This window comes from Salmo salar, chromosome ssa04 (genome assembly GCF_905237065.1).
Source record: "Salmo salar chromosome ssa04, Ssal_v3.1, whole genome shotgun sequence".
Taxonomy (NCBI): domain Eukaryota; kingdom Metazoa; phylum Chordata; class Actinopteri; order Salmoniformes; family Salmonidae; genus Salmo; species Salmo salar.
Window position 1 is genome coordinate 51704739 of NC_059445.1, and position 16021 is coordinate 51720759.

Genomic DNA, 16021 nt, shown 5'->3' on the forward strand with positions numbered 1-16021 from the left:
GAGAGGAGGGGATAGAGAGAGGAAGGGATAGAGAGAGGAGGGGATAGAGAGAGGAGGGGATAGAGAGAGGAGGGGATAGAGAGAGAAGATGGAATAGAGAGAGGAGGGGATAGAGAGAGGAGAGATAGAGAGAGGAGGGGATAGAGAGAGGAGGGGATAGAGAGAGGAAGGGATAGAGAGAGGCGGGGATAGAGAGAGGAGGGGATAGAGAGAGGAGGGGATAGAGAGTCAGCAGTCAGAGGTCACAGATGTTATCTGAAGCCCACTCATCCTCCCTAGCCGTACGGGTAAGCTCGCCTTCACTCCCAAAGCCCCTTATGTAACTGGGATTTGGTTAAGTCAGTCAGTCAGGCACAGTCAGGCACTGTATTAAATATGATTACTCATCGGCCAGCCCCCCTCCAAGAAACCCTCTCATGACAGACGCCCACAGGCCCCCACGTGCAGCGGGGCATTGTGGGTAGCGGGTAATGAGTATTCTGGTTTCCCCACACATGCGAGGTGACAGCTGGAGGGGGAGTGGGGGGCGGGTCTGATGGGTCACTGGTTCTGTTAGATCCTCGCATGTTTGTCACACAGAGGCAGGCATAAGCAGGCAGGCTAGACTCCCTGTGAGCTCCTGTCAGTACGACTGGCTTTTTATTTAACACACTTTTAATCCCTTACTTTCTCTGCCTGTATGGAAAGAAACATGTTACAGTGAATTGTGTGTTTATGCCACATTCCCTTCCTTTGAATGAGGGTGAACAATGTTAACGTGAAAATGAGTTTAGGGAGCATTTTTATGATTACTGTTGACTTGATTATCTAAACAACATTGTCATACAGTATATTTACAGCTTTTGGGAAAGTTAGTAACCTTTAATTTTCTCCTTTAGTTGCCTTCACATGTAATGGATGTGACTTACTGGTTAGTGTGCACTTTGTTCTACACACACTAGAGTCAAGATCTTCTTGACTCTAGTGTGCACTCCATGGCAGTGAAATGCACTCCATGGCAGTGAACTTTCTGTAATTGTGTATTATATTGGCTCTGAAGTTTCTGTAGTTTGTTTTGAATTGATATCGACAGGTTAAAACCCATTAAGACGAACCATCTCCTCTTCATGAGGGTTCTGTAGAAACATACAACAACAGAAATCATCCAAAATCCCAAATAAAACAACAATAACATCACGGTGATAATGACAACGAGAGTCAACCAAATCCTCTCTCTCTGTCTCCTCTCTCTGTCTCCTCTCTCTCTCTCTGTCTCCTCTCTCTCTCTCTCTCTCTCTCTCTGTCTCCTCTTTCTCTCTCTCTCGCTCTCTCTCTCTCTCTCTCTCTCTCTCTCTCTCTCTCTCTCTCTCTCTCTCTCTCTCTCTCTCTCTCTCTCTCTCTCGCTGTCTCCTCTCTCTCTCTCTGTCTCCTCTCTCTGTCTCCTCTCTCTCTGTCTCCTCTCTCTCTGTATCTCTCTCTCTGTCTCTGTCTCTGTCTCCTCTCTCTGTCTCTCTCTCTCTCTCTCTCTCTCTCTCTGTCTCTTCTCTCTCTGTCTGTCTCTCTCTCTGTCTCTCTCTCTGTCTCCTCTCTCTCTATCTCCTCTGTCTCTGTCTCTGTCTCCTCTCTCTCTATCTCCTCTCTCTGTCTCCTCTCTCTCTCTCTGTCTCTGTCTCCTCGCACTCTCTCTGTCTCTCTCTCTGTCTCTGTCTCCTCTCTCTCTCTGTCTCTCTCTCTCTCTGTCTCTCTCTCTCTCTGTCTCCTCTCTCTCTATCTCCTCTCTCTCTGTCTCTGTCTCCTCTCTCTATCTCCTCTCTCTGTCTCCTCTCTCTCTCTCTCTCTCTCTGTCTCTCTCTCTCTCTCTCTCTGTCTCTCTCTCTCTCTCTATCTCCTCTCTCTGTCTCTCTCTCTCTTGCTGTCTCTCTCTCTCTCTGTCTCTGTCTCTGTCTCCTCTCTCTCTCTCTCTCTCTCTGTCTCTGTCTCTGTCTCTCTCTCTCTCTCTCTCTCTCTCTCTCTCTCTCTCTCTCTCTCTCTGTCTCTGTCTCCTCTCTCTCTCTCTCTCTGTCTCTCTCTCTCTCTATCTCCTCTCTCTCTGTCTCTGTCTCCTCTCTCTCTCTCTCTCTCTCTCTCTCTCTCTCTCTCTCTCTATCTCCTCTCTCTGTCTCTCTCTCTCTTGCTGTCTCTCTCTCTCTTGCTGTCTCTCTCTCTCTCTCTCTCTCTGTCTCTGTCTCCTCTCTCTCTCTCTCTCTCTCTCTCTCTCTGTCTCTCTCTCTCTGTCTCTGTCTCCTCTCTCTCTCTCTCTCTGTCTCTGTCTCTGTCTCTGTCTCCTCTCTCTCTCTACCTCTCTCTCTATCTCCTCTCTCTGTCTCTCTCTGTCTCTCTCTGTCTCTCTCTCTCTCTCTCTCTCTGTCTCTCTCTCTCTTGCTGTCTCTCTCTCTCTCTGTCTCTGTCTCCTCTCTCTCTCTCTCTCTCTCTCTGTCTCTCTCTCTGTCTCCTCTCTCTCTCTCTCTCTCTGTCTCTGTCTCCTCTCTCTCTCTATCTCTGTCTCTCTCTCTCTCTCTCTCTCTCTCTCTCTCTCTCTCTCTCTCTCTCTCTCTCTCTCTCTCTCTCTCTCTCTTTCTCTCTCTCAGAACTACGGTCTGGAGACAGAGAATCTGAAGACTCTATCCCACAAGCTGAATGCCTCAGCCAAGAACCTGCAGAACTTCATCACAGGGAGGCGTCGCAGTGGTCACTATGACGGCCGCGCCACCCACAAGCTGCCCAACGACTTCCTCACCTCTGTGGTGGACCTCATCGCTGCAGCCAAGAGCCTGCTGGCATGGCTGGATAGGTGAGATTTGCAAAGAGCAACAGTACACACACACATACACATACACACACACACACACACACACACACACACACACACACACACACACACACACACACACACACACACACACACACACTACACACACACACACACACACACACACACACGTAATCGCATACATCATTTTTCACTTCTAAGTAAAACAAGTAAATCATTCAAATGAATGTTGTTGGTGGCAAGTGATTCTCTTTATTGTGTAATTTATCTGACCTGTGGTAAGTTTCAGAACAGAACATTCGGCTCCATTGCACTTCATTGCACTTCATTGTAAAGTGCAGTAATATATTTGACCGCATCTGTACACACTGTACATGCTCAGAGACACACTGTCATACACAGACTACTCTCATAGGTTGTTTTTCAAATCACACAGTCCCCTATGTAATGCACTACTTTTTTCCAGGCCAGTGGCGGTTTTAGCATGTGAGTCTTGGTGGGGCAAACAAAAAAAGATGTGGGATGCATGCCAGCAAAGCCACAACACTAAAGAATACATTAATTGCACTCAAACGGTGGCCACAAACTGTTAGGGCCTGCATAATGCTGTCCCAACAACAGTCCCAACACCTTACCACTGCTACAGTTCATTCAGCCTCATTTACTGCCTTTAAAAAAAAACGTAGCTGATATGGCTGACTTGCTTAAACAAATGTGGTTTCTAATGACAATTGAGATGTACAAACTATGGCAAAAGAGGACGACAAGCGGATAAGAGGCAATCCGTAATTTCGATTAAGTCAATAATGAGTGAGAGACAACGGACTTAAAGGAAAGGGGGGATACCTAGTCAGTTGTACAACTGAATGCATTCAACGGAAATCTGAATAAGAGAGGTGCGGGGGGCTGCCTTAATCGACACCCATGTCTTCGTCGCCCGGGGAACAGCGGGTTAAGCGCCTTGTTCAGGGGCAAAACGACAGATTTTTACCTTGTCAGCTCGGGGATTCGATCCAGCAACTGTTTGGTTACTGGCCCAACGATCTAGGCTACCTGCCGCCACGTAGTAAATAAAACTATTTGTTCAGCATTTCTGAAATGTACAGTGACAGAATTCAGAACATAGGCCGTTCTTACATATAAACAGTCAATGAAAGCTCGGTGAAAATGGACCAAATTATTAGGGTGAGGCACATGTGCTACTAACAGCTTACCACACAACATACGTTTAGTATTACTGTCTCAGCTACAGTATACATATCTCCATTGCATATTACATAATTTATGCAGCAGCATACAATACATTTTTGGACTCATCTTGGCTTGTGATTTGCTCACTTAAACATGAAGGTGACGCAGCGGTTTTGTCATCAAACTTTGTCATCATAGTCTGGCATTCTCTGGATTTATGGTAGGAACTCGGAAAAGAAAACACACAGCCACTCGATTGAATAGCAGGCTACTGTTACTTATTGCTTTGCACTGCTTGCAGTTAGCCACTGATTCCTTCCAAACGACTCATTGTTGTATTTGCGATTTCCAACTTGTTGTGTAATCTTTATTTCCAATGGCCAATGAGCACCGATACGTTTTATCTATACTTTCTCTTCATTATTTCTCTTCATATGACAAGGATTAAAAAGAATTTGCCAGTAGATTGTTGACTTGATTCATGATAATGACTGCTAGCTAAGACTTTGGTCCAATTAAAGCTACTGTAGATATAACATGATTTGATGTCATTCTGTCTGTGGCCAATGATCTTGAGCCTTCTTGGATGGGCACTTCTAATATAACTCTATAGCAGAACCCAAGGGGCAAACATTTTCGCGCTCTAACCTTAGAATTGGGGGTGACGTACTGTCCCATGAGTGACAGAAAACTGAGCCAATCATGCTGGCTACCCCCACCACCACAGAAAGCACTGAGCTAGGCTGAAACACCTGCATTTTGGAGCTGCCTTACTCAAGAAAACAGAAAAGAGACCATGTTTGTATGCACTTTTATTAACTCAGTTCAATTTTTGTTTATTTACATTGTTTGCAAACTGATATGTGACATGTAAATGCCAAAATAACAAGCAAAACAGGGAAGCCCCCCCCCACATTTTTGTTGTTGTTGCCCCCACCTGACCTGAATGACGAGTCGCCACTGGTCCAGACCCATAGGGTGTCATATGAACATTTACCCATAATTAATTCAGAGGTCAAGGGTCAGAGATGGCTCACTGGGTAGCAGACAGACAGGGTCTGTTTTCGACCACTCAAAAGTCTATGTCCTTACATAATCTCCATGAGCAATCAGCTGACGAACAAAGGATGAGTAAAGCTTTTATGTAAGGGTTGTTTTTGAGAGGTTGGCGATGAGAGCTGTTAAGAGCTGCTGTGTATCCTCCTCAGGTCCTCTGTGAGTTGCTGCCAGACAGTGTGTGTGTGTGTGTGTGTGTGTGTGTGTGTGTGTGTGTGTGTGTGTGTGTGTGTGTGTGTGTGTGTGTGTGTGTGTGTGTGTGTGTGTGTGTGTGTGTGTGTGTGTGTGCGTGTGGACGGGTGGGTGTATTAAGACTATCATATGCAGTAGACAACTTGTATGAAAGCTGCATTATTAGTTTGATTCCCTAGACTTGCACTCTAGTTTAAGAACTGAACAATACCAGCTTCATAGATAACTGTCATTGTCATATATAATATGACACACAATACACACATCATATTCACCCACATGCATTGTCCACTCAAAGGGATCAGAATGAAGAATGATCTAATGGTTCATTCCAGGTGCTACTTCTTTTTCAGGTCTCCGTTCGCAGCAGTGGCAGACTACTCCATGACAAGAAACAATGTGATTCAGCTGTGTCTAGAGCTCACCACGATTGTACAGCAGGCAAGCCATCAAACACAGTCCCATATACAGCTGTACCACTAGCTAGCATTAACCACTGTTATAACAAACATGTCTCAAAGGCCTTTTTAAATTGAGTTAGTCAACACAGGACCTGTGTTCTCTGCTCTGCTATTGGAAATAACTGTATGTGTCATCATGCCAACTGAGCAAAGACAGCCTCTGGCTACTTAAATGGAGCCTTTCCTTTTGTAAAGAGCATGACAGCCTGCCTGCCTATCATACAGTATGTGTGTACGCTGGGAGGATGTGGATGGGTTTCTCTGTGTTGCTCTAATTCCTACTGCGGGAGCAGAACTGAACTGTTCCAATAGATATAAATAGGGGAAGGCTGTGACTGTATAGAGGCATCCATCTTCACTAGAGCAGGACAACGTACTGTAGGAGGAGGGCTGCGGGGAGAGAGGAAGGGTGAGTTCAGGCCTGGTCCTGCAGGGATTGGCTCGGGTACAGGCTCTACGAGAGGGCCTGGTCCAAGGCTGCAGAGGTGTTTACAAAGAGCAGCAGGTAGAGCAGCGGAGGTTTCATCCATGTGTGGCTGTCTGTGGAGTCTATCTGATGGCCAGGAGATATCGTCTGTAGAGAGAGAGAAGGAGCGTAGAGAGGGACTCATGCCCCCGACAAGGCAGAGTGACTCGTAGCAGACTGTTTGTGTGTGTTTGTGTGGGAGGGGGGCATCAGTGCTGAACTTCTCTGTTCTTTGCATATTGCCACCTTGTTATAACTGGAATAATCACTTCTCTGACACGTTGTCCTGTGGTAACCTCTGCCTCTCCATCTCCCTCTGTTTGGCAGGACTGTTCTGTGTATGAGACAGAAAATAAGATTCTGCATGTGGTGAGTGGGCCCACTTATTTCCATTCCTTTCAATGCATCCAAACATAATTAGAGTCCCCATAACTCAGTTACTGTCTGGCGACTCATCCCTAATCCATCTAAAATCCCTGTTTTCTCTCTTTCCCTACTCTCCATCCTTTCTGTCTACAGTGTAAGACTCTATCTGGAGTGTGTGATCACATCATCTCTCTGTCCTCTGACCCGATGGTGTCCCAGTCAGCCCATTTGGAGGTGGTTCAGCTGGCCAACATCAAGTCCACTGAGGGACTGGTAAGACTCCCCAGATACTCAGACGTACAGACTAGAAGGTCTTGTACCTTTTACTTACCTTCTCTCTTTCTTTCTCTAACACAACTACAAAACATGCACTCCTTCTGGGTGACAGATCACTCTTCTGGGTAATAGATTTTTTAGAGTAACTACTATGTATTTAATTAGTATATTTGTCCTGTACAGTACAGTATGTGGATATAAACCGTTATCTAAAACCTGCATGTTTGCCCTAACTTGCGCTTACAGTTGAAGTCGGAAGTTTACATACACTTAGGTTGGAGTCATTAAAACTTATTTTTCAACCACTCCACACATTTCTTGTCAACAAAATATAGTTTGGCAAGTCGGTTAGGACATCTACTTTGTGCATGACACAAGTAATTTTTCCAACGATTGTTTACAGACAGATTAGTTCACTTATAATTCACTGTATCACAATTCCAGTGGGTCAGATTTTTACATACACTAAGTTGACTGTGCCTTTAAACAGCTTAGAAAATTCCAGAAAATGATGTCATGGCTTTAGCAGCTTCTGATAGGCTAATTGACATCATTTGAGTCAATTGGAGGTGTACTTGTGGATGTATTTCAAGGCCTACCTTCAAACTCAGTGCCTCTTTGCTTGATGTCATGGAAAATCAGAAGAAATCAGCCAAGACCTCAGAAAAATAATTGTAGACTCCCACAAATCTGGTTCATCCTTGGGAGCAATTTCCAAACGCCTGAAGGTACCACTTTCATCTGTACAAACAATAGTACGCAAGTATAAACACCATGGGACCACGCAGCCGCCATACCGCTCAGGAAGGAGACGCGTTCTGTCTGCTAGAGATGAACGTACTTTGGTGAGAAAAGTGCAAATCAATCCCAGAACAACAACAAAGGACCTTGTGAAGATGCGGGAGGAAACAGGTACAAAAGTATCTATATCCACAGTAAAACGAGTCCTATATCGACATAACCTGAAAGGCCGCCCTGCAAGGAAGAAGCCACTGCTCCTAAACTGCCATAAAAAAAGCCAGACTATGGTTTGCAATGGCACATGGGGACAAAGTTCGTACTTTTTGGAGAAATGTCCTCTGGTCTGATGAAACAAAAATAGAACTGTTTGGTCATAATGACCATGACAATGACCCCATGCATACTTCCAAAGTTGTGGCAAAATGGCTTAAGGACAACAAAGTCAAGGCATTGGAGTGACCATCGCAAAGCCCTGACCTCAATCCCATAGAAAATTTGTGGCCAGAACTGAAAAAGCATGTGTGAGCAAGGAGGCCTACAAACCTAATTCAGTTACAGCAGCTCTGTCAGGAGGAATGGGCCAAAATTCACCCAACTTTTTGTGGGAAGCTTGTGGAAGGCTACCCAAAACGTTTGACCCAAGTAAAACAATTTAAAGGCAATGCAACCAAATACTAATTGAGTGTATCTAAACTTATGACCCACTGGGAATGTGATGAAAGAAATAAAAGCTGAAATAAATCATTCTCTCTACTATTATTCTGACATTTCACATTCTTAAAATAAAGTGGTGATCCTAACTGACCTAAGACAGGGAATTTCTATAGGATTAAATGTCAGGAATTGTGAAAAACTGAGTTTAAATGTATTTGGCTAAGGTGTATGTAAACTTCCGACTTCAACTGTTGATATGACTGTCCTGCTTGGGGCTGTAAACTTCCACCCCCCCACACACACAAACGCACACAGAGGGCCACAGAGCACACAGAAGGCAACAGAGCTTTTCACATACAGGACTGTCAATAGATCCTGAACAGAGGAGTGGGCAGACTGGGGCAAAAATAAACCTCTTACTCTCTTCTCACTCAGACTGAGATGCACTGAATGTGTGTGTGTGTGTGTGTCTGTGTGTGCGCGCGTGTGTGCGTTTCTGTGTGTCTGTTTGTTATGCACTCTGAGGAAAGGCTTGAACATTTGAGTATGTTTGTCTGTTTGTCTCTCTGAGTGACAGTGTCCGATTGAATATGTACAGTATGGATTTATGGATGTTTTTTGTAACTTTGTACTGTATGCATTTATGTGTTTGTGTTTGTAATGTTCTGTATATGGATGTGCAAACTATTATCAGGCTATGGCTCTAAGCTACCTCTCTCTGTCTCTTTATAGGGCATGTACATCAAATCGACATATGATGGCCTGCATGTCATCACTGGAACTACAGAGGGAGTGAGTATCTATCATGCTCAGTCAGAGGGAGATGTGTCACTCAAGGCAGTGTCACAGTGAATCTCCCTAATGACTCTGAACAGCATCAGGCCCATCAGTGTTTTTATAGCTGTGTGATGTGTCTCTTCCTCTCCATCAGTCTCTGGCTGACCGCTGTAAGAAAATTCATGCAGGCGATGAAGTCATCCAGGTCAATCATCAGACAGTGGTGCGTCTCTCTATTTTCTAACCTTTATTTTACCTTTATTTAACCAGGAAGAAACCCATTGAGAAGCAGGGTCTTTTTTTCCAGGGTGACCTGGCCAAGATAGCAGTAGTAGTCAATGCAACATTTAAGATGTTCACCCATGAAAGGATTCATTCATTCAAGGTTAATACAAACGGTTGCAACTTTCACTGGGGACGGTTGGGACATCCCCCCCCCCACATTCTGAAATTGCATTTTTGTCAACCCCAGTTTTATCATTGGAATGTGACGGTGTGCTTTAGGACCATGCGGATGCCTCCGAGCGGTCGGGGTAGGCTGTTTGGAGTGTTCATCTGACTGCATTAAAAAAAAAGTCCAGTCAATATAGAATTTCATCAGAAAAACAATAGTCCAAACCCCATGTCTCTACTATATATGGTTCAAACGTTACAACCAATTTACTCTGAGAATTTAGCATGTTTAGAGTGAATGGAATGTCATCACAGTATGATAAAAAAGTGGTCACTGCTCAATAGAATTCTGTGGCGCTACTCCGTGGCAGAACGGCGCTAACTTCGAAACTCAACTGACAAGCTAACTAGTGGCTGCAGGTTCAGGAGTGAAAACATGGGCTTTTTCTAAATGAAATCTGCTGAATACAATACTTAAAATGATACTAAATATATATTTATTTACAAAGCTAAGAGATTGAATTTCAATATCCACCCTTTGCGAAGACAATCTGTTCCTGTTTTCGTAGTGTATTTCTGAGTCTTTCCCTTTAAATCGGCATAGAAACGGCCCTTCTCAACTTAGAGTGATCGCCATTATAGGCCATGAAAGCCAAGGATCTGGAGGTGAAAATGACGAAGATATCAAGTTGATTTTGATTGGTCCAACCATTTGGAAACACCTCCAAATGGTACCACCTCACAACGCCAAATATGGAAGAGATACAACCAAGAGTTGCACAGTCTAAACTAGCAACGGTCACAGCAAATGAACATTCTTATTTCATCAACACTGTCAAATACAAGTATATTAAGGTTATAATATTGTAAAGAACAATCTAATGATTCATTCTATGTAATTGATAATGACATAGGTCAAAGAAAAATACATTTTGACATTGATTTTGTAACACCCTACAGAAAACATTTAAAAAATGCTAACCTTCTCTGGCTGAGAGCATGCTCTGGTGAAGGTCATTAATTTCATTAAAAACAAATATGATCTCCCTGTCCATCCACATTTATCTTACGTTTACATACTGTTATAGAACTACCCTATGATTACTACTATGCTCGTGTGAAATGTTGTCCTATGTGTTTTTCATTGTGTGTGTGTGTGTGTGTGTGTGTGTGTGTGTGTGTGTGTGTGTGTGTGTGTGTGTGTGTGTGTGTGTGTGTGTGTGTGTGTGTGTGTGTGTGTGTGTGTGTGTGTGTGTGTGTGTTGGCATGTGGCACTAGGTGGGCTGGCAGTTGAAGAACTTGGTGAATTCTTTGCGCGGGGACCCTGGGGGTGTTATGCTGACTCTGAAGAAGCGCCCACAGAGCACGCTGACATCCACCCCAGCACTACTGAAGAACATGAGATGGAAACCCTTAGCCCTGCAAGTATGACAACACATTCAACCTCCACACAACTGATGAATGGGTATACATTTGGCCGAATCTGAAATCACAAACTATTCCCTTAATAGTGGTTCTTTATTATTATTATTTTTTAAATTAGATCAGCTTTAATATTGCAGATAGATTGTGGCTTCTATCAATGTAATTGTCTGCATCATTTCCAATCATTTCCAATCTCCCATATATTTTTTCCCCTCATCAATCTACACGCAATACCCCATAATGATCAAAAACTGTTCTTTAGAAATTTTTGCCCCAAAAAATATTATACAAAATAATTAAATATTACATTTACATAAGTATTCAGACCCTTTACTCTGTACTTTGTTGAAGCACCTATGGCAGCGTTTACAGCCTGGAGTCTTCTTGGGTATTTGTGGAGTTTCTCCCATTATTGTCTGCAGATCCTCTCAAGCTCTGTCAGGTTGTATGCAGAGTGTCGTTGCACAGCTATTTTCAGGTCTCTCCAGAGATTTTCGATCGGGTTCCAGCTCTGGCTGGGCCACTCAAGGACATTCAGAGACTTGTCCAGAAGCTACTCCTGCGTTGTGTTGGCTGTGTTCTTAGGGTCATTGTCCTGTTGGAAGGTGAACCTTCGCTCCAGTCTGAGGTCCTGAGCGCTCTGGAGCAGGTTTTCATCAAAGATCTCTCTGTACTTTGCTCCGTTCATCAATCCCTTGATCCTGAATAGTCCCTGCTGCTGAAAAACATCCCCCCCAGAATGATGCTGCCACCACCATGCTTCACCGTAGGGATGGCGCCAGGTTTCCTCCAGACGTGACACTTGGCATTCAGGCCAAAGAGTTCAATTTTGTTTTCATCAGTCCAGAGAATCATGTTTCTCATGGTCTGAGTGTACTTTAGGTGCCTTTTGGCAAACTCCAAGCAGGCTATCATGTGCCTTTTACTGAAGAGTGGCTTCCGTCTGGCCACTCTACCATAAAGTCCTGATTGGTGGAGTGCTGCAGAGATGGTTGTCCTTCTGGAAGGTTCTCCCATCTCCACAGAGGAATTCTGGAGCTCTGCCAGAGTGACCATTGGGTTCTTGGTCACCTCTCTGAATTTACCACAGGTGGATTCCAATCAAATTGTTCGAAACATCTCAAGGATGATCAATGGTAACAGGATGCACCTGAGCTCAATTTTGAGTCTCATAGCAAAGGGTCTAAATACTTAATTAAATAAGGTATTTCTGTTTTTTATTTTTAATACATTTGCAAACATTTCTAAAAACCAGTTTTCACTTTGTCATTATGGGGTATTGTGTGTAGATAGATTTTTTTTATTATATATATATATATATATATATATATATATATATATATATATATATATATATATATATATATATATATATATATTTTTTTTTATATTTTTAAATTTATATCCATTCTAGAATAAGGCTGTAACGTAACAACATATAGAAAAAGTCAAAGGGTCTGAATACTTTCCGAATGAACTGTATTTAACATACCATTGGTTTCAAGAATTTTGAATAATCATTTAAATAAAAAAAACTCTATGTTTTCAATCTGGCATTATTTTGTGTATCAGTGCCATGGAATCGGTACATCGAAAATCTCTTCCCAACTATTTTTGAATCTGTATGGCACAGCTGTAAATGTTTTGATTCTTATACTTTTTTATTCATCACAATTTTCTTTAACCAATTTTGGCCTTTAATGCAGGGCTGACAGACAAGTTCCTTACTTTCTCCCCCTTCATCTTGCCTCTTCCATTTTTGAGGTATTGCTGCAATTAGTTGGTTGTAATTTTGGATAGAGCTGACATTTCCATTTATTTCTGTTAGCTGCATGTGTGACATAACTCGAATAGTCCTATTTATGATATCATTTACAAAGATTATACCGTTTAAAAAAAATGTTCCTCCAAAAATAATGCTTTTTTATCAATTAGTGTATTTGAGTTTAACCATAATATTTGTTATAATATTTGTTCTGTCTTTTCTGGTGGATTAAACTGAAATTGCAACCAACTTTCTTTGGTTTGTTTTAAAAATAGCAATATTTAGGAGATTATTTCATTTTCAAATAACGTGAAAGTGAGAGGTTGTAATCTGAATAAAGGGGAAAAGGCCATTCTTGAACACGGGGTGAGCCATTCTTACTAATCTGCTAGTGAACCAGTTCGGATTTAAGTATAGCTTTTGCATGACTGAAGCCTTTAGTGAGAGGTCTAATGCTTTAATATTTAATCATTTCTGTCCTCCGAATTCAGATGAATTATATAAATAGGCCCGTTTAATTTTGTCTGACTTGCCGTTCCAAATAAAATTGAATATGTTTTGCTCATATAATTTAAAACAAGTCGTTAAGTGTAGGCAGGGCCATAAGCAAATAGGTTAACTGGGATATGACTCGGGGTGATTTTTCTACAAATAGACAGATATTTTCCTTTCCATGGTAGCAATATCTTATGTATTTTTGCTAACTTTCTATTAAAATGTATTGTATTAAGAACATTTCTTTCTTTTGGGATATGAATACAGAGTATTTCCACTTCCCCGTCAGACCATTTTATTGGTAAACGACACGGTAATGTAAAAGTTTTTTTTTTTTAGATCATATATGTAATATAGTACACTTTATCAAAAGCCTTCTCAAAGTCAGCTATGAATACCAGGCCTGGTTTCCCAGATTTGTCATAGTGTTCTATTGTTTCCAGTACTTACAGTGCATTCGGAAAGTATTCAGAACCCTTCCCCTTTTCCACATTTTGTTACGTTATAGCCTTATTCTAAAATGGATTACAGTAAATTTACACACAATACCACATAATGACAAATGTATAATAATAATTAAAAAAGGAAATACCTTACTTACATAAGTATTCAGACCCTCTGCATCTAGTTTCCATTGATCATCGTTGAGATGTTTCTAAAACTTGATTGAATTCCACCTGTGGTAAATTAAATTAATTGGACATGATTTGGAAAGGCACACACCTGTCTATGTAAGGTCCCACAGTTGACAGTGCATGTCAAAGCAAAAACCAAGCCATGAGGTCGAAGGAATTTTCCGTAGAGCTTAGAGACAGGATTGTGTCGAGGCACAGATCTGGGGAAGGGTACCAAAATATTTCTGCAGCATTTGATGGTCCCCAAGAACACAGTGGCCTCCATCATTCTTAAATGGAAGAAGCACTGTATATTATCTCCAATGTATTGTCCATGTAAAAGAAAACTGGATTAATAGGAGTAATACTATCTGACAGTACCTTTTTAATTCTATGCGCTATGCATTTTTCTAGAATTTTTGCATCACAACACTGAGGTGTAAAGGACCTCCAATTTTTTAAATGGACTGGATCTTTATATTTACCACCTGGGTCCTGTTTCAGTAATAGTGAAATCAGACCTTATTGTTGAGTATCGGATAATCAACCATTTTTACAAGAGTGATTAAAGCATGCTAATAACGGTCCTCCGAGTACATAAAAAAAGGTTTGATATTCTACTTTAACTGGTATGTCATCCAGCCCTGGAGTTTTCCCAGACTTAAAGGCTTTAATTGCATCAAGAAGGTCCTCCTTTTTAGTGGTTACTTTATAGTAAATATGGAATAGGGTGGCATTTCACTTGCGCTGAGATGGGAGGAGTGGCAATATTTGAGGCGTGTAAATATTTAAGGCAATTACAACAATGTTGACTGCTAACACTCTAAACATATTGAGCAAACACTGGATGTTTTTTTTTACTCGTTACTGTAGCTTATGCTATTTAATAAACCGTAGTTGTTATCATTCCAAAGTGGACTAGGACGAGAATATTCCGTGCCCCCAGCAAGTCAAAGACCGTCAATAACCTACACAACTTGAGACAACCTCATGCGGTATTATAGGGGTGCCACAGGGTTCAATTCTTGGGCCGACTCTTTTCTCTGTATACATCAATGATGTCGCTCTTGCTGCTGGAGATTCTCTGATCCATCTCTACGCAGACGACACCATTCTGTATACTTCTGGCCCTTCTTTGGACACTGTGTTAACTAACCTCCAGACGAGCTTCAATGCCATACAACACTCCTTCCGTGGCCTCCAACTGCTCTTAAATGCAAGTAAAACTAAATGCATGCTCTTCAACCGATCGCTGCCCGCACCCACCTGCCCGTCTAGCATCACTACTCTGGACGGTTCTGACTTAGAATATGTGGACAACTACAAATACCTAGGTGTCTGGTTAGACTGTAAACTGTCCTTCCAGACTCACATTAAGCATCTCCAATCCAAAATTAAATCTAGACTTGACTTCCTATTTCGCAACAAAGCCTCCTTCACTTATGCTGCTAAACATACCCCCTGACTATCCTACCGATCCTTGACTTCGGCGATGTCATTTACAAATAGCCTCCAACACTCTACCCAGCAAATTGGATGCAGTCTATCACGGTGCCATCCGTTTTGACACCAAAGCACATATACTACCCACCACTGCGACCTGTATGCTCTCATTGGCTGGCCCTCGCTTCATATTCGTTGCCAAACCCACTGGCTCCAGGTCATCTATAAGTCTTTGCTAGGTAAAGCCCCACCATTTCTCAGCTCACTGGTCACCATAGCAACACCCACATAGCATGCGCTCCAGCAGGTATATTTCACTGGTCATCCCCAAAGCCAACTCTTCCTTTGGCTGCCTTTCCTTCCAGTTCTCTGGAACAAATTGCAAAAATCACTAAAGTTGGAGACATATCTCCCTGTCACGACTTCCGCCGAAGTCGGCTCCTTCGGGCAGCGTTCGGCGGTCGACATCACTGGCTTTCTAGCCATCGCCGCTCCACTTTTCATTGTTCCATTTGTTTTGTCTTGTTCCTTGCACACCTGGTTTACATTCCCTAATCACACTGCATGTATTTATTCCTCTGTTCCCCCCCATGTCTTTGTGTGGAATTGTTGTGTTGCGTGTTTAGTGTGATGTGCTTGACTGGTTTTCCCCCAGGTATCGTATTTTGACCCGTTGTATGTATTTGTCATACATTTGTATATTTGTGAGTGTTTTCGCGCCTGTTTACTTTTACCTGTGGCTGGAGGTTTTTGGACGCAGTTGCGTCTGTTTTTTATGCCTCTGCCAAATAAAGTGCGCCTGATCACAACTCACTGCTCTCCTGAACCTGACTTCGTACCAGTAGCGCACAACCTTGACACTCCCTCACTAACTTTAAGCATCAGCTGTCAGAGCAGCTTACCGATCCTTGCACCTGT

The 16021-nt window shown here is 42.5% G+C and overlaps 1 protein-coding gene across 7 annotated transcripts in view; it reads left to right on the top strand.

Annotated features, from left to right (window-relative positions):
• The window catches only part of LOC106603396 (connector enhancer of kinase suppressor of ras 2), a 50077-nt gene that overhangs the window by 14926 nt on the left and 19130 nt on the right, over positions 1-16021 (top strand). For 4 of the 7 annotated variants that reach the window (XM_014197029.2, XM_014197033.2, XM_014197031.2 and 1 more), the window contains exons 3-9: positions 2607-2809; positions 5563-5668; positions 6482-6523; positions 6674-6793; positions 8924-8983; positions 9123-9191; positions 10640-10786. In XM_014197029.2, coding sequence (XP_014052504.1) covers positions 2607-2809; positions 5563-5668; positions 6482-6523; positions 6674-6793; positions 8924-8983; positions 9123-9191; positions 10640-10786 — 747 coding nt within the window. The remainder of the gene's footprint in view (positions 1-2606; positions 2810-5562; positions 5669-6481; positions 6524-6673; positions 6794-8923; positions 8984-9122; positions 9192-10639; positions 10787-16021) is intronic. The other 3 variants (XM_014197030.2, XM_014197032.2, XM_014197034.2) reach the window with 1 other exon arrangement.